The sequence below is a fragment of the Sminthopsis crassicaudata genome, chromosome 1 (genome assembly GCF_048593235.1).
Source record: "Sminthopsis crassicaudata isolate SCR6 chromosome 1, ASM4859323v1, whole genome shotgun sequence".
Lineage (NCBI taxonomy): Eukaryota > Metazoa > Chordata > Mammalia > Dasyuromorphia > Dasyuridae > Sminthopsis > Sminthopsis crassicaudata.
Window position 1 is genome coordinate 50,757,602 of NC_133617.1, and position 15,022 is coordinate 50,772,623.

A 15,022-nucleotide genomic window follows, 5' to 3' on the forward strand; every position below is an offset into this window, starting at 1 on the left:
GTGTGGTCCCTGCCCCCCCTTTCCCATTCCTTGCTCTCTGTGTCCTCCTTCCCACCCCAAGTCCTTAAAATAGAAAGAGTCTGTGTGTGAAGATCATCAGGTTGATGGTTCTAGTTCCAGTTTTCTCACTGATTCACTGTTTGTTTTAGGGTCAGACATTTCTTCCTCCTGGAGCCTCAGTTTCCTGCTCTGTATAATGGGTATACTAATCCTCCTAGGGCTATTGTAAGGAAAGTTACTCCTATAGATAAGGATTCAGTGTTAATTTTGTTATGATTTCTGGGGAAAGACCTGGACCAAGAGCCGAGCTTCATTCCTGACACTAGGAAACCGGGCTGGGATGGGAGGCGGATGGGAATTTTGGCCTCTTGGGCCATTCTGACCCCTGACATCTGCTACCATAGTCTGACCTTCTCTCCCTTTTTTTTTTTTTAATTGCAGAAAGAACTCAGCTTGCCACGTCGGGGACGGTCGTAAGTACCTGGGGTGACTTCTAGCCTCATGAGGTGGAGCCTCGTTCTGGCCAAGATCTGGAACTTGGGTCCCTTACCGGCTTCCTTGGGGAGCGGGGGCGCCGGCAGATTAGGGCTCAGGCAGGAGAGAAGGGCAAGAGAGGCATGAGTGCTCTGGAGTGACACAATGGGCGAAGGGCCCCCAGCCTCAGAGAGCTTATGTCCTAAAAAGGAGAAGGGGGAAGAGACCGCATGGACAGAGACAGATGTATACAGGAGACAAAGTGCAGGGTGACCCGAGAGGGATGACACTAGCGGAGATGCATCCAAGGTCGTGCTCTGAGTTAGGGGTCTTCCCTAAAGTTCTCTCTGTCGCTGACTTACTGTGGGACTTTGGGCAAATTTCTCCCCATCTCGAGACCTCAGTTTACCAGGCTCGAGTGCAAATCATTTTCCTCCCTGCAGGCCTCAGTTTCCTAATCTATAAAATGAACTGCCTAGACCGTATTCGGTCTAATTTTCCTTCCAACACTGGCATTTGTGAATTGAATTTCATTCAACCCACATATATCAGGCATCTAGTGAATATACCGCATTTTGCTTGATACCAGGGATACAAGACACGAAAAATCAAAGTTTGAGATCTCAGATCTCTCCTTATCTTCCCATTGTGTGGTGTCTCCGAGCGGCCCCTAGTGGGGAAGGAAGGAACTGCAGCTCAGGGCTGCGTGACTCGTGGAGGGGGTGGAGGAACCTCCCTGGTGGGTGGATTGTTTCTGTTCTCAGGGCCATGTTAGGCCAAAAGGCTCTGCTTGAAAAATCTTTCCTGTATTTGTATCCCAGTGCTTAGCACAGTACCTGGCAAATAGTAAATGCTTAATAAATGCTTATTGACTGACCAAGCTCCATCTCCAACTGTCCAATAGATTGATTCACCCTTGGTGATAAGGCCCTGTTTACTGAAGCCTTCTGCAAGGATGATCCTGCATTCATGTATTCATTCTTGTAACATTTATTAAGAGCGGAAAGGAAACAGAAGGATAAAACCCAGTCCCCTTGCCTTCACAGAGCTTGTTGGATAGACTCAAAGCAATAATGCCTTGTGGCTCTCACAGAAACCTTGTTGTGAGAGGGGTAGGGCAAATATTATTATATTAAATTCCCTGTCCCTCAGTTTCCTCATCTGTAAAATGGGTAAGTTGGATTATATGACCACCAAGATCCCTAAATCTATGAGGCTATGATCCATTCTATAGATGGGGAGACTCCCAAGGAGAAGTGATTTACCTTTTAGTACATACAGAGTCAGTGTTGGGCTGGGACTAGGACCCCTGCTTTCTGGATCCCAGGTTAGGCTTCTTTCTATTGCCTTCTGCAGAGTTCAACTCCTCATCCTACTACTGAATCTTTAGTGTGACCTGGACCAAATGGCTCAGCCATTCTCAGCCTCTTTTTCTGCTATAAAATGAGAAGATTGGGCTCAGTGGCTACCCAGGTCTCATATTCCATGTTCTGTATCATTAAAGGCTCTCTAAGCCCTGACAGTCTGTTCTATGGATCCTCCCAGCTCTGACATTCTGGGTTCTAAGGGCCCTCCCAGTCCTGACCTCCTGGGTTTTAATGGTCCTCCCAGTTCTGACCCTCCTGGGTTCTAAGGGCCCTCCCAGCTCTGACCTCCTGGGTTCTAAGGGCCCTCCCAGCTCTGACCTCCTGGGTTCTAAGGGCCCTCCCAGCTCTGACCTCCTGGGTTCTAAGGGTCCTCCCAGCTCTGACCTCCTGGGTTCTAAGGGCCCTCCCAGCTCTGACCTCCTGGGTTCTAAGGGCCCTCCCAGTTCTGACCCTCCTGGGTTCTAAGGGCCCTCCCAGCTCTGACCTTCCTGGGTTCTAAGGGCCCTCCCAGCTCTGACCTCCTGGGTTCTAAGGGCCCTCCCAGCTCTGACCTCCTGGGTTCTAAGGGCCCTCCCAGTTCTGACCCTCCTGGGTTCTAAGGGCCCTCCCAGCTCTGACCTTCCTGGGTTCTAAGGGTCCTCCCAGCTCTGACCTTCCTGGGTTCTAAGGGTCCTCCCAGCTCTGACCTCCTGGGTTCTAAGGGCCCTCCCAGCTCTGACCTCCTGGGTTCTAAGGGCCCTCCCAGTTCTGACCCTCCTGGGTTCTAAGGGCCCTCCCAGCTCTGACCTTCCTGGGTTCTAAGGGTCCTCCCAGTTCTGACCCTCCTGAGTTCTAAGGGCCCTCCCAGCTCTGACATTCTGGGTTCTAAGGGCCCTCCCAGTTCTGACCCTCCTGAGTTCTAAGGATCTTCCCAGCTCTAACATTCTGGGTTCTAAGGGTGCTCTCAGCTTTGACATTGTCCTGAGGTCTCTCTCCGTTCGGACTTTTGTGTCCCGGATCTCATATTTGGGGCTCATAGAGCAGGCCTGGGGAGATCTCAGAAGTTGGAGAGCTGGGGTGGAGTAGGACGAGGTACAGTCTCTGAATGAAGAGCTTTTTGGTTCACCTTGGGGTGCCTTGAGCTTGAGCAGGGTGGTGCCTAGTCTGGCACAGCAGCAGATGGCCGTTCTCCCTTGATCTGGCAGGGCACGGGAGGGAGACCAGGACACACCTTGCTTCCTTCCCAGACCCTTGGCCTTGGGCCAGGTTGGGATTGGGGCCCACTCCTTGAGCTTCACCCGGCCAGGGCTGTGGGAGTCCAATCTCTAAGGAGCAAGGTGGGGTGAAGCCTCAGGAGCAGATAACGGCAGTGGGACAGGACGGCCAGTTTTCCTCCTGCCGGGCTGGCACACTGCAGACGCAGCATTGGAGCCCAGACTCTGAGCAGTAACAGCCAGGATTGGGGACCTTAGAGATAACGTGGGCCCAGATTTGGGGGACAGTCACTCAGTGTCCTCCCCCCACCCCCAGGCAGCTCTGCATAAAAGCACTGGACTTTGGAATCATAAGGGAGCTGGGTCTGAACCCTGCCCCTGAGTGTACTAACTGCAGCCACGGGCGGATCACCCAATCCGCTTGAGACTCAGCCGCCTCCTCTGTGAAATGGGAGGAATATTTCACCTCTCTCCGAAAGGCGGCTGGAATAAAAAGGCAGCTCCAGCTGTGTTCGGGTGCAACTTCTGACCCTGAGTCCCTGGATTCCTGGGGCCCCAGCCTTGAGACCAGCAAGTGCTTAACTATACTCCAATCACCCAAAAAGGCTCTTGTTAACAAACCTTAAACTACTATATTATATTGATATCGACTGCCGTTATTAATGAGAATAGTCTTCTCCTCCTGGGTGCTATAGGGATTGCCCCTGCTCGAGGAGACAATCTCGGGCCTGTGTCCCCCTCCTCCCATTTGCTCCTCTTAATGAGCCCCTCCCTTGGACAGGTCCCTCTCTGCCCCTCCTCCCAGCTGGCTCCCTAACTCTAAGTCCTTCCTTGGGGCAATTCCCCCTTCTGCCCCGCCACGCCCATTTCTATCAATCCACCCCTCCTTGGGGCGGATCTCTATTCTGCCCCCATTCCCACCAAGGGGCCCCTCCCATTGTAAACTCCTCCCCGGGACAGGTCCCTATTCTGGCCTCGGGCCTCTCATCGAAGGCCCCCCCTTTGGAGGAAAGCCCCCCCTTCCGACCAGACCCCATCTCCAGGGGTCAGTCTCTCTTCTCCCGGCACGGCTTGGGATTCCGGTGGCCCAGTTGTGCACGCGGGGCGGACTCCCCGGAGGAGGTGCAAGGAGTGACGCGCGTAGAGGGGGCGGGTACCGCACAGCGTGGAGGCCTCCTCCCGGCTCCGACTGAGGCTCCGAGCCTAGGACCGCCCCCCACCCCATTCCCACCACCCCCACCCCATCAGCTCGCCCTTCCTCCTCCTCCCTCCTCCCTCCCTCCCTCCGCGCCGGCGGCTGTGGGCACAGGCGGACTGACAGCTCCTGAAGGAGTGAGGCTACCGGCCTTCCCTTCCTCCCCCACTCTTACCCACCTCCCGTGGCCATGAAATCCCGGCGGGACAAGCTGAACATCCCGGCCCTGACCTTGGAGTGAGTAGCCTGGGGGACTGTCCGGAGGCGGCGGCCCCAGTTTTAAGGGAGGTGGGGCCAACGAAGCCCCGGGCTGGAGAGAGCCGGGGGGGAAGGGGATCCCGGAGTGCCTTGCCCCTGCCTCTGCTTGAGGTTACCAGGAGACCGGAGCAGGGCCCCTTCTGATTGATGGGGCACAGAGAAAGTCCGTGATTCCCCCTCCTCCTGGGGAATCTCAAAGTACCCTTCTCCATGAATCCCTACGTCCCCAGCCTCTCCTCCCTGAAGAGCCCGGAACCCCTGACAGAATCGGGGAGCGGGACTTTTCCCAGGGGAATCTGGGGCAGTTTGAGGGACAGCTCCCCGGCCCCCAGCGCCCTCTCCTGCCCTCTGGCCTGGGCTGACCCTCCTTCTCCGCACTTCTGAGCGCCCCCTTGCCCTGTGGACTGGACTAGATCCTTTGGAGGCCCAGCCTTGGTGTCTCTCTTCTCCCCTTCCTCCCATCTCCCATCTCCCATCTGCCGCTTCCCGGGCAGCCCGGGCGTGGGGAGCTAGCGGCTCAGGGGGTGCCTGCTCTGGGGGAAGATTCACAGGTTGCGGTCCTCTCATTGCAGTTTGTCACCAAGTAGCCAGAGCCCGACCCTGCTGAGCCCTTGCAGCCCTGCTAGCCCCTGCAGCCCGTTACAAACCCTGCACCCCTGGAGGTAAGGCCAGGCCAAAGAGGAAGATCTGGATTGCCTGCTGGGAGAGGGGGAGGGACTCTGGCACACTAAAGACTTGTCTGGAACTCAGCATCCCCTACTTTTCCCCAGGGAACCTGTTGCTTATTACCTTCAAGGGAAGGATGTGTGTGTGTGTGTGTGTGTGTGTGTGTGTGTGTGTGTGTGTGTGTGTGTGTGTGGAGGAGCACCCACTGCATCTCTGCCAGCTGCTTGATGGGTAATGCAACCTCAGCAAAGGGTGACTGTGCTAAATCTCAAAATCTGTTCCAATGAATATCGAAACTGGGAGGGCCCTCAGAACACAGACTGGGCCAGGAGGGCCCTCAGGACACAGATTGTTTAGGCCAGGTGGTCTGTTAGGACACAGAATGTCTGGGCTGGAAAGGCCCTTAGAATAGGCTGGGAGGGTCCCTAAAATAGAATTCTGAGTCCAGAGAGGTCTTAGACCCTCAGATATGGAATGGCCCAGATGCAAGAGGTGAAAGTGAGGGAATGTTTAGAAGATGAAACTTCTAATGTTGGCGTTCCAAAGTGATTCCTCCTATATCCAAAGCTAAGCTGAATGACTCTTAGCCATTCTTATCCTGCTCTCTAGGCCTGTTTCTGAGCCATTGTTAAAGCCATCTTCTGTGCCTGGAATGGACTCCCCATCTTGGAGCCCATCTCCTTAGGCCCTCTGCAGAAGGTTTCAGGGCTCTCCCTCCTCTCACCTCTCCTCACACTTTGACCTATACTTTTCTTTATCTCCTTCCCAGGTCTATATTCTAAGACCTGTGATATGCTGATTTCTACCAAAGCCGAAGCTGTTTTTACCAGAGTTATTTGTGTGCTTGTCTTCTATCCCTCTCTTAATCAGATTGATGGGTAGTCATCAGAGGCAAACCCTTGGAGGGCAGGCTCTGTCTGATCTATCTTTCTGTCTGAAGCACTGCTGAGACAGGGCTCTGTTACCCTTCTATCTCAAGCACTGAGCATGGAGCTCTGTTAGATAGATATATTTATTAGAATTTAATTTGTGGGAAGGGAGCCTGGTCACTCATTTTACACATTAGGTCAGAAAGGGAAAAGAAATTTGTCTTAAGTCCCACAGCTGCCATATTGGAACCCAGGGCTCCTGATAGGAAGACCAAACCCTTTCTAAATGTACACTATTTCTTCTCTTCTTCCTCCCCTTCCTCTCTCCCCTCCTCTTCCACACACCCCCTCCCCCACCTTTTGTAAATATAAGTAGAGCTATAGACCTTCTGGTAGGGAGGACTTTTCCCTTTAATTACTTATCAGTCAATGGATAAACATTTATCAAACTCCTGACGTGTAACAATCATTCTGTTAGGCCCTGGGTGTACAACTACAAAGAAACAACTTTATTGATAGCAAACATGTATTAAGTAGCTACTACTATGCACTATTTGTTCTACTAGGTACTTTACAAAGGCAAAAGTGAAATAATCCTTACCCTCATGGAGTTTATAGATTAATGAAGGAGACATGTGCATGTGTGCATAGTTTATATAATATGTAAATGCAAAATAATTTGGAGGAGGAAAAAGCTGAGGGGAAAGTCCCTGGAAAGGAAGAATAATCATATTTATAGCTCCTGATGCCTTTTGTTTTTTTTAATAAGCAATAGATACCTCACCTTGTAAATCTCAACTGGAATAGAATCAGCACCCAGTGCTTTACCACACAAATGGCATTCAAAATCTCTCCTTCAGCTGGAATTGCACTCAGTGAGTGATTGATTTCCACTTGAGGTAAACAGACAATAGCTTCAGCATTGACTGATGATCTGCTGAGAACACTGTGGAAGTGTTCATCCCATCTAAGATGATGTCTTTATCGCTAATCAGTGAGACTCCATCAGCACTGAGTAGTTGAGATGCACCATAAATAGACTTCAGTGCATCATAAAAACGATTTGGACTGTTACTATCAGTATAAAACTTCCTTCTTCCTGAGCCTAGAGTGCTACATCTCTCTGTCGTTTTTGAGGGGTCCTTTTTTGGTCCTTTGATCCTCTTCAAGAATAAACCACAACCACCTCCTATGTGTCAGACATCATGCTAGCCACTTTTTACAAATATCTCATTTGATCCTCATAACAATCCCATAGGGTAAATGCTATTATTGTCCCATTTTACAGATGAGGAAACTAAGGGGCAAAACAAGGGGAAGTGTTTTGCCCAGGGATACACAAGTAAATATCTTAAGGTTAGATTTTAACTTAATTCTTCCAGACTCCAGGCACAGCCTCTTTATTTGATTTCATCAGAGTTGTATTCCAGGCTCCAAATGAAGGAGTTTGTAAAAAGGTGAAAAAAAATCTCAGACTCTCTGCCTGAGAGCATCTAAAATTTCATCAGAGAGTGATGGAATGCACTCCCTTCTCTTCAATCAACCAGGATAGGAAGCTGCCTTTGGGTCTGTAGGTCAGGAGAAAATGATTTATGAATTTCAGCTACTATTCCTAGAAATGTTTAGGGGTCTCCTTAAGGCCCCTTCATAGCCACGATATCTTTTTTTTTTTTTTTTTAATTGGGGTTAAGTGACTTGTTCAAGATCACAGAGTAAATGCTAATTGTCTGAGATCGAATTTGAACTCAGGTTCTCCTGATTTCAAGGCCAATGCTTTATCCAATGTGCTATTTCATTGTCCCTCCTCCTATTCAGGAAATAAGAGCAGGTGACTTATTCCCATTACATGGATAAGGAAGGGAAAAGCATATATTAACTGTACTAAATGCTTTACAAATATCTTACTTGACAGGAAAGGATATTTACAAATATTAGCTCATTTGATATTTGATATCTTTCACAACAACCCTGAGTGGTTTTTTTATAGTTGAAGAAAGACAGAAGTTAAATGACATACCCACAGTCACACAGCTATTTATTTAGTGGCTAAGGCTGCTTTTGAACACAGGTTTTCCAGATTCCATCCACTGCTCCACCAGCTTGGTTGAGATTCAGAAAAAGGAAGGTATTTGCTGAAGTTCGCATTGCAACCCAGTGGCAGAATTATAGAAATCCTACATTTTGAGCTGAAATGTCTTCTCATTTTTACAAGAGAGGAAACTGAGGCTCAGGGAAGTAAATTGACCTGCCCAAGATCTAAATAATGGGAGCATGATTAGACTTCCCATCCTCTCAACCCAAATCCAGGGTTTCTTCCAAGAATAAAGAAGTCAGTTGCCTACAATCACATGACACATAAGTGGAAGAGGAAGGATTTCTGTTGGAGTCCCTACTTCAGGTACTGCACTCTTTGCCACATCATCCTGTCAGAGTCAAGGTTAAGATACTGATCCTTTGACTCTCAGAGCCCTAGAGCCTTATCTCTGCTAGACCAGCTGTGGGGTGCCTCATGCCAGACCTGGGCCCTGCCCAGAATGAGAATGACCATCCTGATTGAGCCAAGTCAGAGCAACAGCTCTAGAAGGACTTCTCTGGGAGCTGCCCCTTCAATCCACATAGTCTCATAGCCTACAGGTGCTTTGAAAAGCTTTTTTTTTTTTCTTTCTTCTTGGATTTCTAAATCCTCCCAAGATGGAAGTTGGTGTTTACCGGTTAGATTTCTTTCTTCAGGACTATACCTTAAACCAAAAGCACTCTCTCATTGATTGGCCACTAGTAGGTCCTAGGCAAAGTCCCATTTGACCATTTATTTGGGTCCTGATTGATTCAGATGGAATGTAAATAGCAATCATTTCTGCTTTGATCAGAAATCCTGAGAGTTTTCCCTTCCCAGATTGATTGATTGATTAATTGATTGGTTGATTGATTGAGGGCTTTTTGGGGGAGGTGGAATTAACTATGTGAAAAAGGCCATTCTTTGCCTCAGTTACTACCTGGTCTTAATCACTGAATGGGTGCAGCCTCAATCAAACTGATGTGGTTGAGGATGTGGGGTTGATGATGTAGAGCTTAGGACTAAAAGTTGGGTTCTGTCACATGAAGAATTCACAATGGCCATTCTCTTTGGCAAAAGGTAGATTTATTTAGGGAAGAAGATACGCAAAATGAAGGGATACAGTAGACACCAGGAATGGTAAATATGAAATAGAGTGGGAGAGCATGTGAAAGTCAAGTTTCTCAGTGGCACTCCCACTTACCCATTAGAAAGGGAGCACCCCAACAGGTTGGGGCTGACTAAATTCTAAAAGGGGCTTAGCAACCTAAAAGTTAGTTAGCTGTAAGGAAGCTGGGTTGGAAGTAAGTAGGGTTGGAAAGCATAGTGGAATTAAGGGAGATACCATATGGCATGGGGGCAGATTGGTAAGGAGAAAGACACTACGAGGCAGAGTGCCATGATGGACTCACCCAAAGGAAGGCAGCAGCCATGGGATGGCCGATAAGTAGATTTTATAGGGAAAATTTAACCTCAGAGACATGATGGGATTTCTGACAGGGCATGGCAAGTCTTTCTCCACTTCAGTCCATTCTCCATCCAGCCACTCAAATGATTTTTTTTCCTAAATTGAAAATAAATAAATTTGTTGATGAGGTCTTCCATGTTAGGTGTGGTTAGCAGGGGAATTGATCCCTGAGGCAGACTCTGATAGAGATCAATTTAACTCCATGATCCCACCCTCTGGGGAGGTTGACCAGTCTGAAATCCAAGTTATGTCAAACTCTTGAGCTCCAACTTCTGTAGAGATCTCGAGCAGACTTGAGATGGGTAGATCCTTCAGTAGATCTGAAATAGTTCAGATTCGAAGTGATAAGTCTTCTCCAGAGTGGGGACAGTGTCTGAGAGAAAAGGGAGTATATTCAAGAGGTGTTTTAGAAGTGAAGTTGACGGTCCTTGGCAACAGCTTGGAAATGGGGGGGTAGGGGTGAGAGAGTGAGGAGTCCAGAATGACTCATAGGTTCGGAGCCCGAGGGTCTGAAAGGATGGTGTTGTCCTTCATAGTCATAGGGAAGGTAGGAGGTGGGGAAGCTTTAGAGGGAAAGAAGAGTTCTGTTTTAGACACTGAATTTTATTCAGATATTTACTGGACATATATAGTTTAAGATGACGAAAATGCAGTTGGAGATGTGAAATTGGGGGAGCAGAGAGATTGGGTTCAGTCATGTGAAGAATTCACAATGGCCATTCTCTTTGGCAGGAAAGGGAGATTTGATGAGAGCTGGTTCAGTTCTATGGAAGTTGATGAGATCATTAAATTAAGTCTTATAGGAATAGAGAAGGAGGACGGAGCTCTGAGGGACATCAGGGCATGATCTGGAGCAGAATCCAGCAAAGGAAACTGAAAAAAAAATCTCTTTTAAAAATTGAGGTTCAAGATATACACTAATGTATTGTTGGTGGAGCTATGAATTAGGCTAGTCTTTCTGGAAAGCAATTTGGAACTGTGCCTCCAAGCTACTAAATTGGTAGCAGGATCAGGAGAGAGCAGTTTCCCTTAAACCTAGAAGTATGAAAGACAGGGTAATTCACAGGGGCAAAAGCTGCAGAGATCAAGGAGAATGAAAATTGAGAAAAGGCCATTGAATTTGGCTTCAATGGTCACTCTGGAGAAAGCAGTTTTAGTGGAATGTTGTCCTTTGTTCTCAGAGAAGATCCTGACCAATGGATGGTGATGCCATAATATACAAATGAATCAGACTTAAGAGGGAGGGCTGATTGACTCACTTTCTCCTCCAGAGCCTTCTGGGTTCAGTGGCCAGATAGAGATCAGGTAATAGCCAAAGGCTGTGAACAGACAATTTTCTTTTTTCTTTTCTTTTTCTTTTATTTATTTATTTATTTAATAATATTATTCCTTGTATTCATTTTTCCAAATTATCCCCTCCCTCCCTCTACTCTCTACCCTTGATGACAGGCAATCCCATACATTTTACATATGTTACAATATAACCTAGATACAATATATGTGTGTAAATACCATTTTCTTGTTGCACATTAATTATTAGCTTCCGAAGGTATAAGTAACCTGGGTAGATAGACAGTAGTGCTAACAATTTACATTCGCTTCCCAGTGTTCCTTCTCTGGGTGTAGTTGTTTCTGTCCATCATTGATCAACTGGAAGTGAGTTGGATCTTCTTTATGTTGAAGATATCCACTTCCATCAGAGTACCTCTTCATACAGCATTGAAGTGTACAGCGATCTTCTGGTTCTGTTCATTTCACTCAGCATCAGTTGATTTCAAATGAAGAAATTAAAGCCATTTATACATGAAAAAATGTTCTAAATCACTATTGATTAGAGAAATGCAAATTAGGACAACTCTGAAGTAGTGCTTCACACCTCTCAGATTGGCTAAAATGACAGGAAAAGATGAAGATGAATGTTGCAGGGGAGGTAGGGAAACTGGGACACTAATGCTTTGTCAGTAGAGTTGTGAACTAATTCAACCATTCTAGAGAGCAATATGGAACTATGCGCTGAAGGCTCTAAAAGTGTGCATGCCCTTGGAATCAGTTGTTTCCCAAAGACATCATAAAAAAGAAAAAAGGACCCACATGTACAAAAATGTTTGCAGCAGCCCTTTCTGTAGTGGCAAGGAACTAGAAACTGAGTGAATGTCTCTCAGTTGGGGAATGGCTGAATAAGTTATGGAATATAATATTGTTCTGAAAGAAATCATCAGCAGGCTGATTTCAGAAAGGCCTGGAGAGACTGACATGAACTGATGCTGAGTGAAATGAGCAGAACTAAGAGAACATTATTCATAGTAACAAGATTGTGATGAATAACTGTAATAGATTTGGCTCTTTTTCAACAATGAAGTGATTCAAGTCAATTTCAATAGGCTTCTGATGGAAAGTGCCATCTACATCCAAAGAAAGAATTATGGAAACTGAATGTGGATCAAACCATAGCATTTTCATCTTTTTGTTCTTTGTTTGCTTGTTGTTGTTTTTTTCCCTTTCTTGTGTTTTTTTTTTTCTCTTTTGATATGATTTTTTTTGGGGGCACAGTATGAGAAATATGGAAATATATTTAGAATTGCACAAATTTAACTACATTGGATTGTTTGTTGTCTTGGAAGGGGGGGAAGAGGAAAAAAAATTTGAACACAAGGTTTTGCAAAGGTGAATGTTTAACTATCTTTGCATGTAGTTAGAAAAACAAAGTACTATGAAAAATAAACTTCAGACGTTAAAAGAAGAAAAAAATAGATCAGCATGACAGGAGGTAGAGTGTTGTGGCCACAAATGAGATTGTTAGGGCTTAAGAAAGTGAAAGAAGGGAAAGTAGAAGGGCATATATATTTTTTTATTTTAATTTTATTTTATAATTATAACATTTTTTTGACAGTACATATGCATGGGTAAATTTTTACAACATTATCCTTTGCACTTACTTCTATTCAGATTTTTTCCCTTCCTCCCCCAACCCCCTCCCCCAGATGGCAAGCAGTAGAAGGGCATATTGCAGACAGTCTTAAGCCTTTTGAAGGGTTTGGCCATAAAGGCCAAGAAGAGGCATCGGAGGAAATTAGTAGTGATCAAATTAAGAGTTTGGGGTTTGTTTGCTTTTTCACAATAGGGGAAGACATATCTGCAGTAGGAAATGATTAGAAATATATAATCAAGCAAAGCAAATTCCCTCTCTGTCTGTGTCCAAAAGTCACATCGCATCTGAGTCTATTACCTCTGGCAAGATTGATCAAAGTACTTAAGCCTTTCAAAGTTTTTTCTTTCTCTGTTCCATATTCTTCCTCCTCTTCTCCTTCCTCTTCCCTTTCTCCTGTCTACTGATAAGGCAACACACTGTACCTTTTATTCTGCTCACTTAACTGTGCCTCAGTTCATAGAGGTCTTCCCAGTTTTCTCTGAAATTGTCCATTTCATAACTTCTCACAGTGCAATAAGATTCCATTGTATTCATTTACTGTACTATTCTTTAATATAGATAGTATTTTTTGTTTCTTCTATTTCTTTCTTCCTTCTTTTTTTTTTTTTTTTTTTTGCTACTGCAAAAAGAACTATAAATGTATTTTATACACAGATCCTTTTCTTTCTTTGATCTCTGTTGGAGTACATGGTGATGTTTAGCTAGGTGAAAAAATATACCAATTCAGTAGCTTGAAGGCACAGTTCCAAATTGCTTTCCAGAAGGACTAGCCTAATTCATAGCTCCACCAGCAATGCATTAGTGTATATCTTGAACCTCGATTTTTAAAAGAGAATTCTCTAAGCAGAATTATTCCCTGGGGGTAAAGGGCTGATCTTCCCTAGACACCCTCATACCAACTTACACCAGGTTATTTAGTCCTTCTTTCCTGTAAACCTTTTGAACATTAATTCAAGAAGGCTGCTGGTGGGAAAGAAGCAGGCTAAGCTTTTGCTCTTGGTGGCCAGGAGGGGGCAGCGTGTCCCAGCTCACTGTAGGTAGATTTGAGGCTGTCCTGATTCTGAGGGACTTTGGCTAAAAGGAAGCTTCATCCTTTAAGAAGGGGAAGAGCTAGTGAGCCTTAATGAAGTTGCCTTTGGACAGTTCGGAGATCTAAGAAATCAAGTCCTGTTGGCCAACCCTCTATGTTCATTTCCTCATTGGAACCTAAAAATACTGAGAAGTAGATAAGAGAGGTATTATTGTATCCATTTTATAGATGAGGAATTGGAGGCTGAGTTGCCCAGACTATCCGAAGAAGGATACAAGTGCTTTCTTGTTATTGTTTGTTCTTCTCCCAGATGATCTTGATATCTGGGCGGTGGTGCAATGTTATGCAAGTGAATTGGATTTAAGTGAGGGAAGGCAGTACTAGGTCACCTGCCTCTCTTTCCCCTCCAGAGCCATCTGGGCCCAGAAGCCAATACAGATCTGGACTATTAAAAGATGGCTCTGGATGAAGTGAGGTCTTTAACAAGTCTCAGTTTGACTGAGGCTACACCCTAGATAGCATAGAGGCAAAGAATGGCTTCATTTACCTAATTAAAAAAAAATCTAAATAAATCTTGGAGGGGAGGAGGGGAAGATCCTCAGAGTTTCTGGCCGAAACCAGAAATGATTGCTATTTACCTTCACTCTGAATCAATCAGGAACCAAACAAATAACCAGCGGGGGCTTGGCTGGGACCTATTGTTGGTCAACCAATGAGAGTCTGAATAGTTTTGGTTTAAGGATGGATAGTCTTTAAAAAATAAATCTAGCCAGAAAACCTCAAGGTTTCTTGGGAGGATGTAGCGATCCAAAAAATAAAATTTTTAAGAGCACGTGTACATAAGAGTATGGTACAGAGAGAGGGAAGGAGGAAGAGAAGGGAGGGAGGGAGGGAGTTTCCCAACTTACAGTTCCAATTGGGTCTCCAGTCACTGAATGAGTGTGGTCTCATTCAGACTGAGACCTGTTAAAGGCTAAGGTCTCCCATTGCATCCAGGACCTTTCCCAGCATCCTTCTCTTTCTATTGGACCCAGATGGCTCTGGAGGGGAAAGTGAGGTAGGAGATCTTACAAAACCTTCCTTAATGTCATGTTCTCTTGGAGAATAAAGGACAAACTAGTGCTTGTTCTGTGCAGTCACTGTACTATGCCCTAAGGATACAAATATAAACCAAAATACTTGTCTGAATTCAGGGAGCTTACATTCTGAAACGAGAGAGAGGCAACACACTAAAGGGAGTTGAAGGGAGGAATGAAAATGGAGGCTGAAAAAAAAAAAAGAAAATGGAGGCTGCTGGATGAACTGAACTATAGGAGAAGGGAGCTGGCCTAGTGGAGGTATATTTGAGTATGAGAAGGGCTCAAGAATGATAAGACAGCTAGTTACATGTCAGAGGTGAAACTCAAATTTAGGCAGACATGTTACTTTGGATGTATAGAGAGGAGCAATGTAATAATAAGAGACCTGGGTCTTGGTTTTCTCTTTTATGAAAAAAGGGGATTTATTAGACGATTTAACAA

General features: G+C 45.7%; 1 protein-coding gene across 4 annotated transcripts in view; it reads left to right on the forward strand.

The window, feature by feature from the left end:
* MAST3 (microtubule associated serine/threonine kinase 3) overlaps window positions 1-15,022 on the forward strand; it is an 89,446-nt gene that overhangs the window by 11,242 nt on the left and 63,182 nt on the right. For 3 of the 4 annotated variants that reach the window (XR_012488199.1, XM_074302434.1, XM_074302444.1), the window contains exons 1-2: window positions 4,318-4,466; window positions 5,060-5,149. Coding sequence is in view for 3 of the 4 variants with exons in the window: in XM_074302434.1 (XP_074158535.1) it covers window positions 4,420-4,466; window positions 5,060-5,149 (137 nt within the window). In the remaining variant the exon portion in view is untranslated. Of the gene's footprint in view, window positions 1-441; window positions 474-4,317; window positions 4,467-5,059; window positions 5,150-15,022 lie in introns of those variants that run through there. The other variant, XM_074302457.1, reaches the window with a different exon arrangement.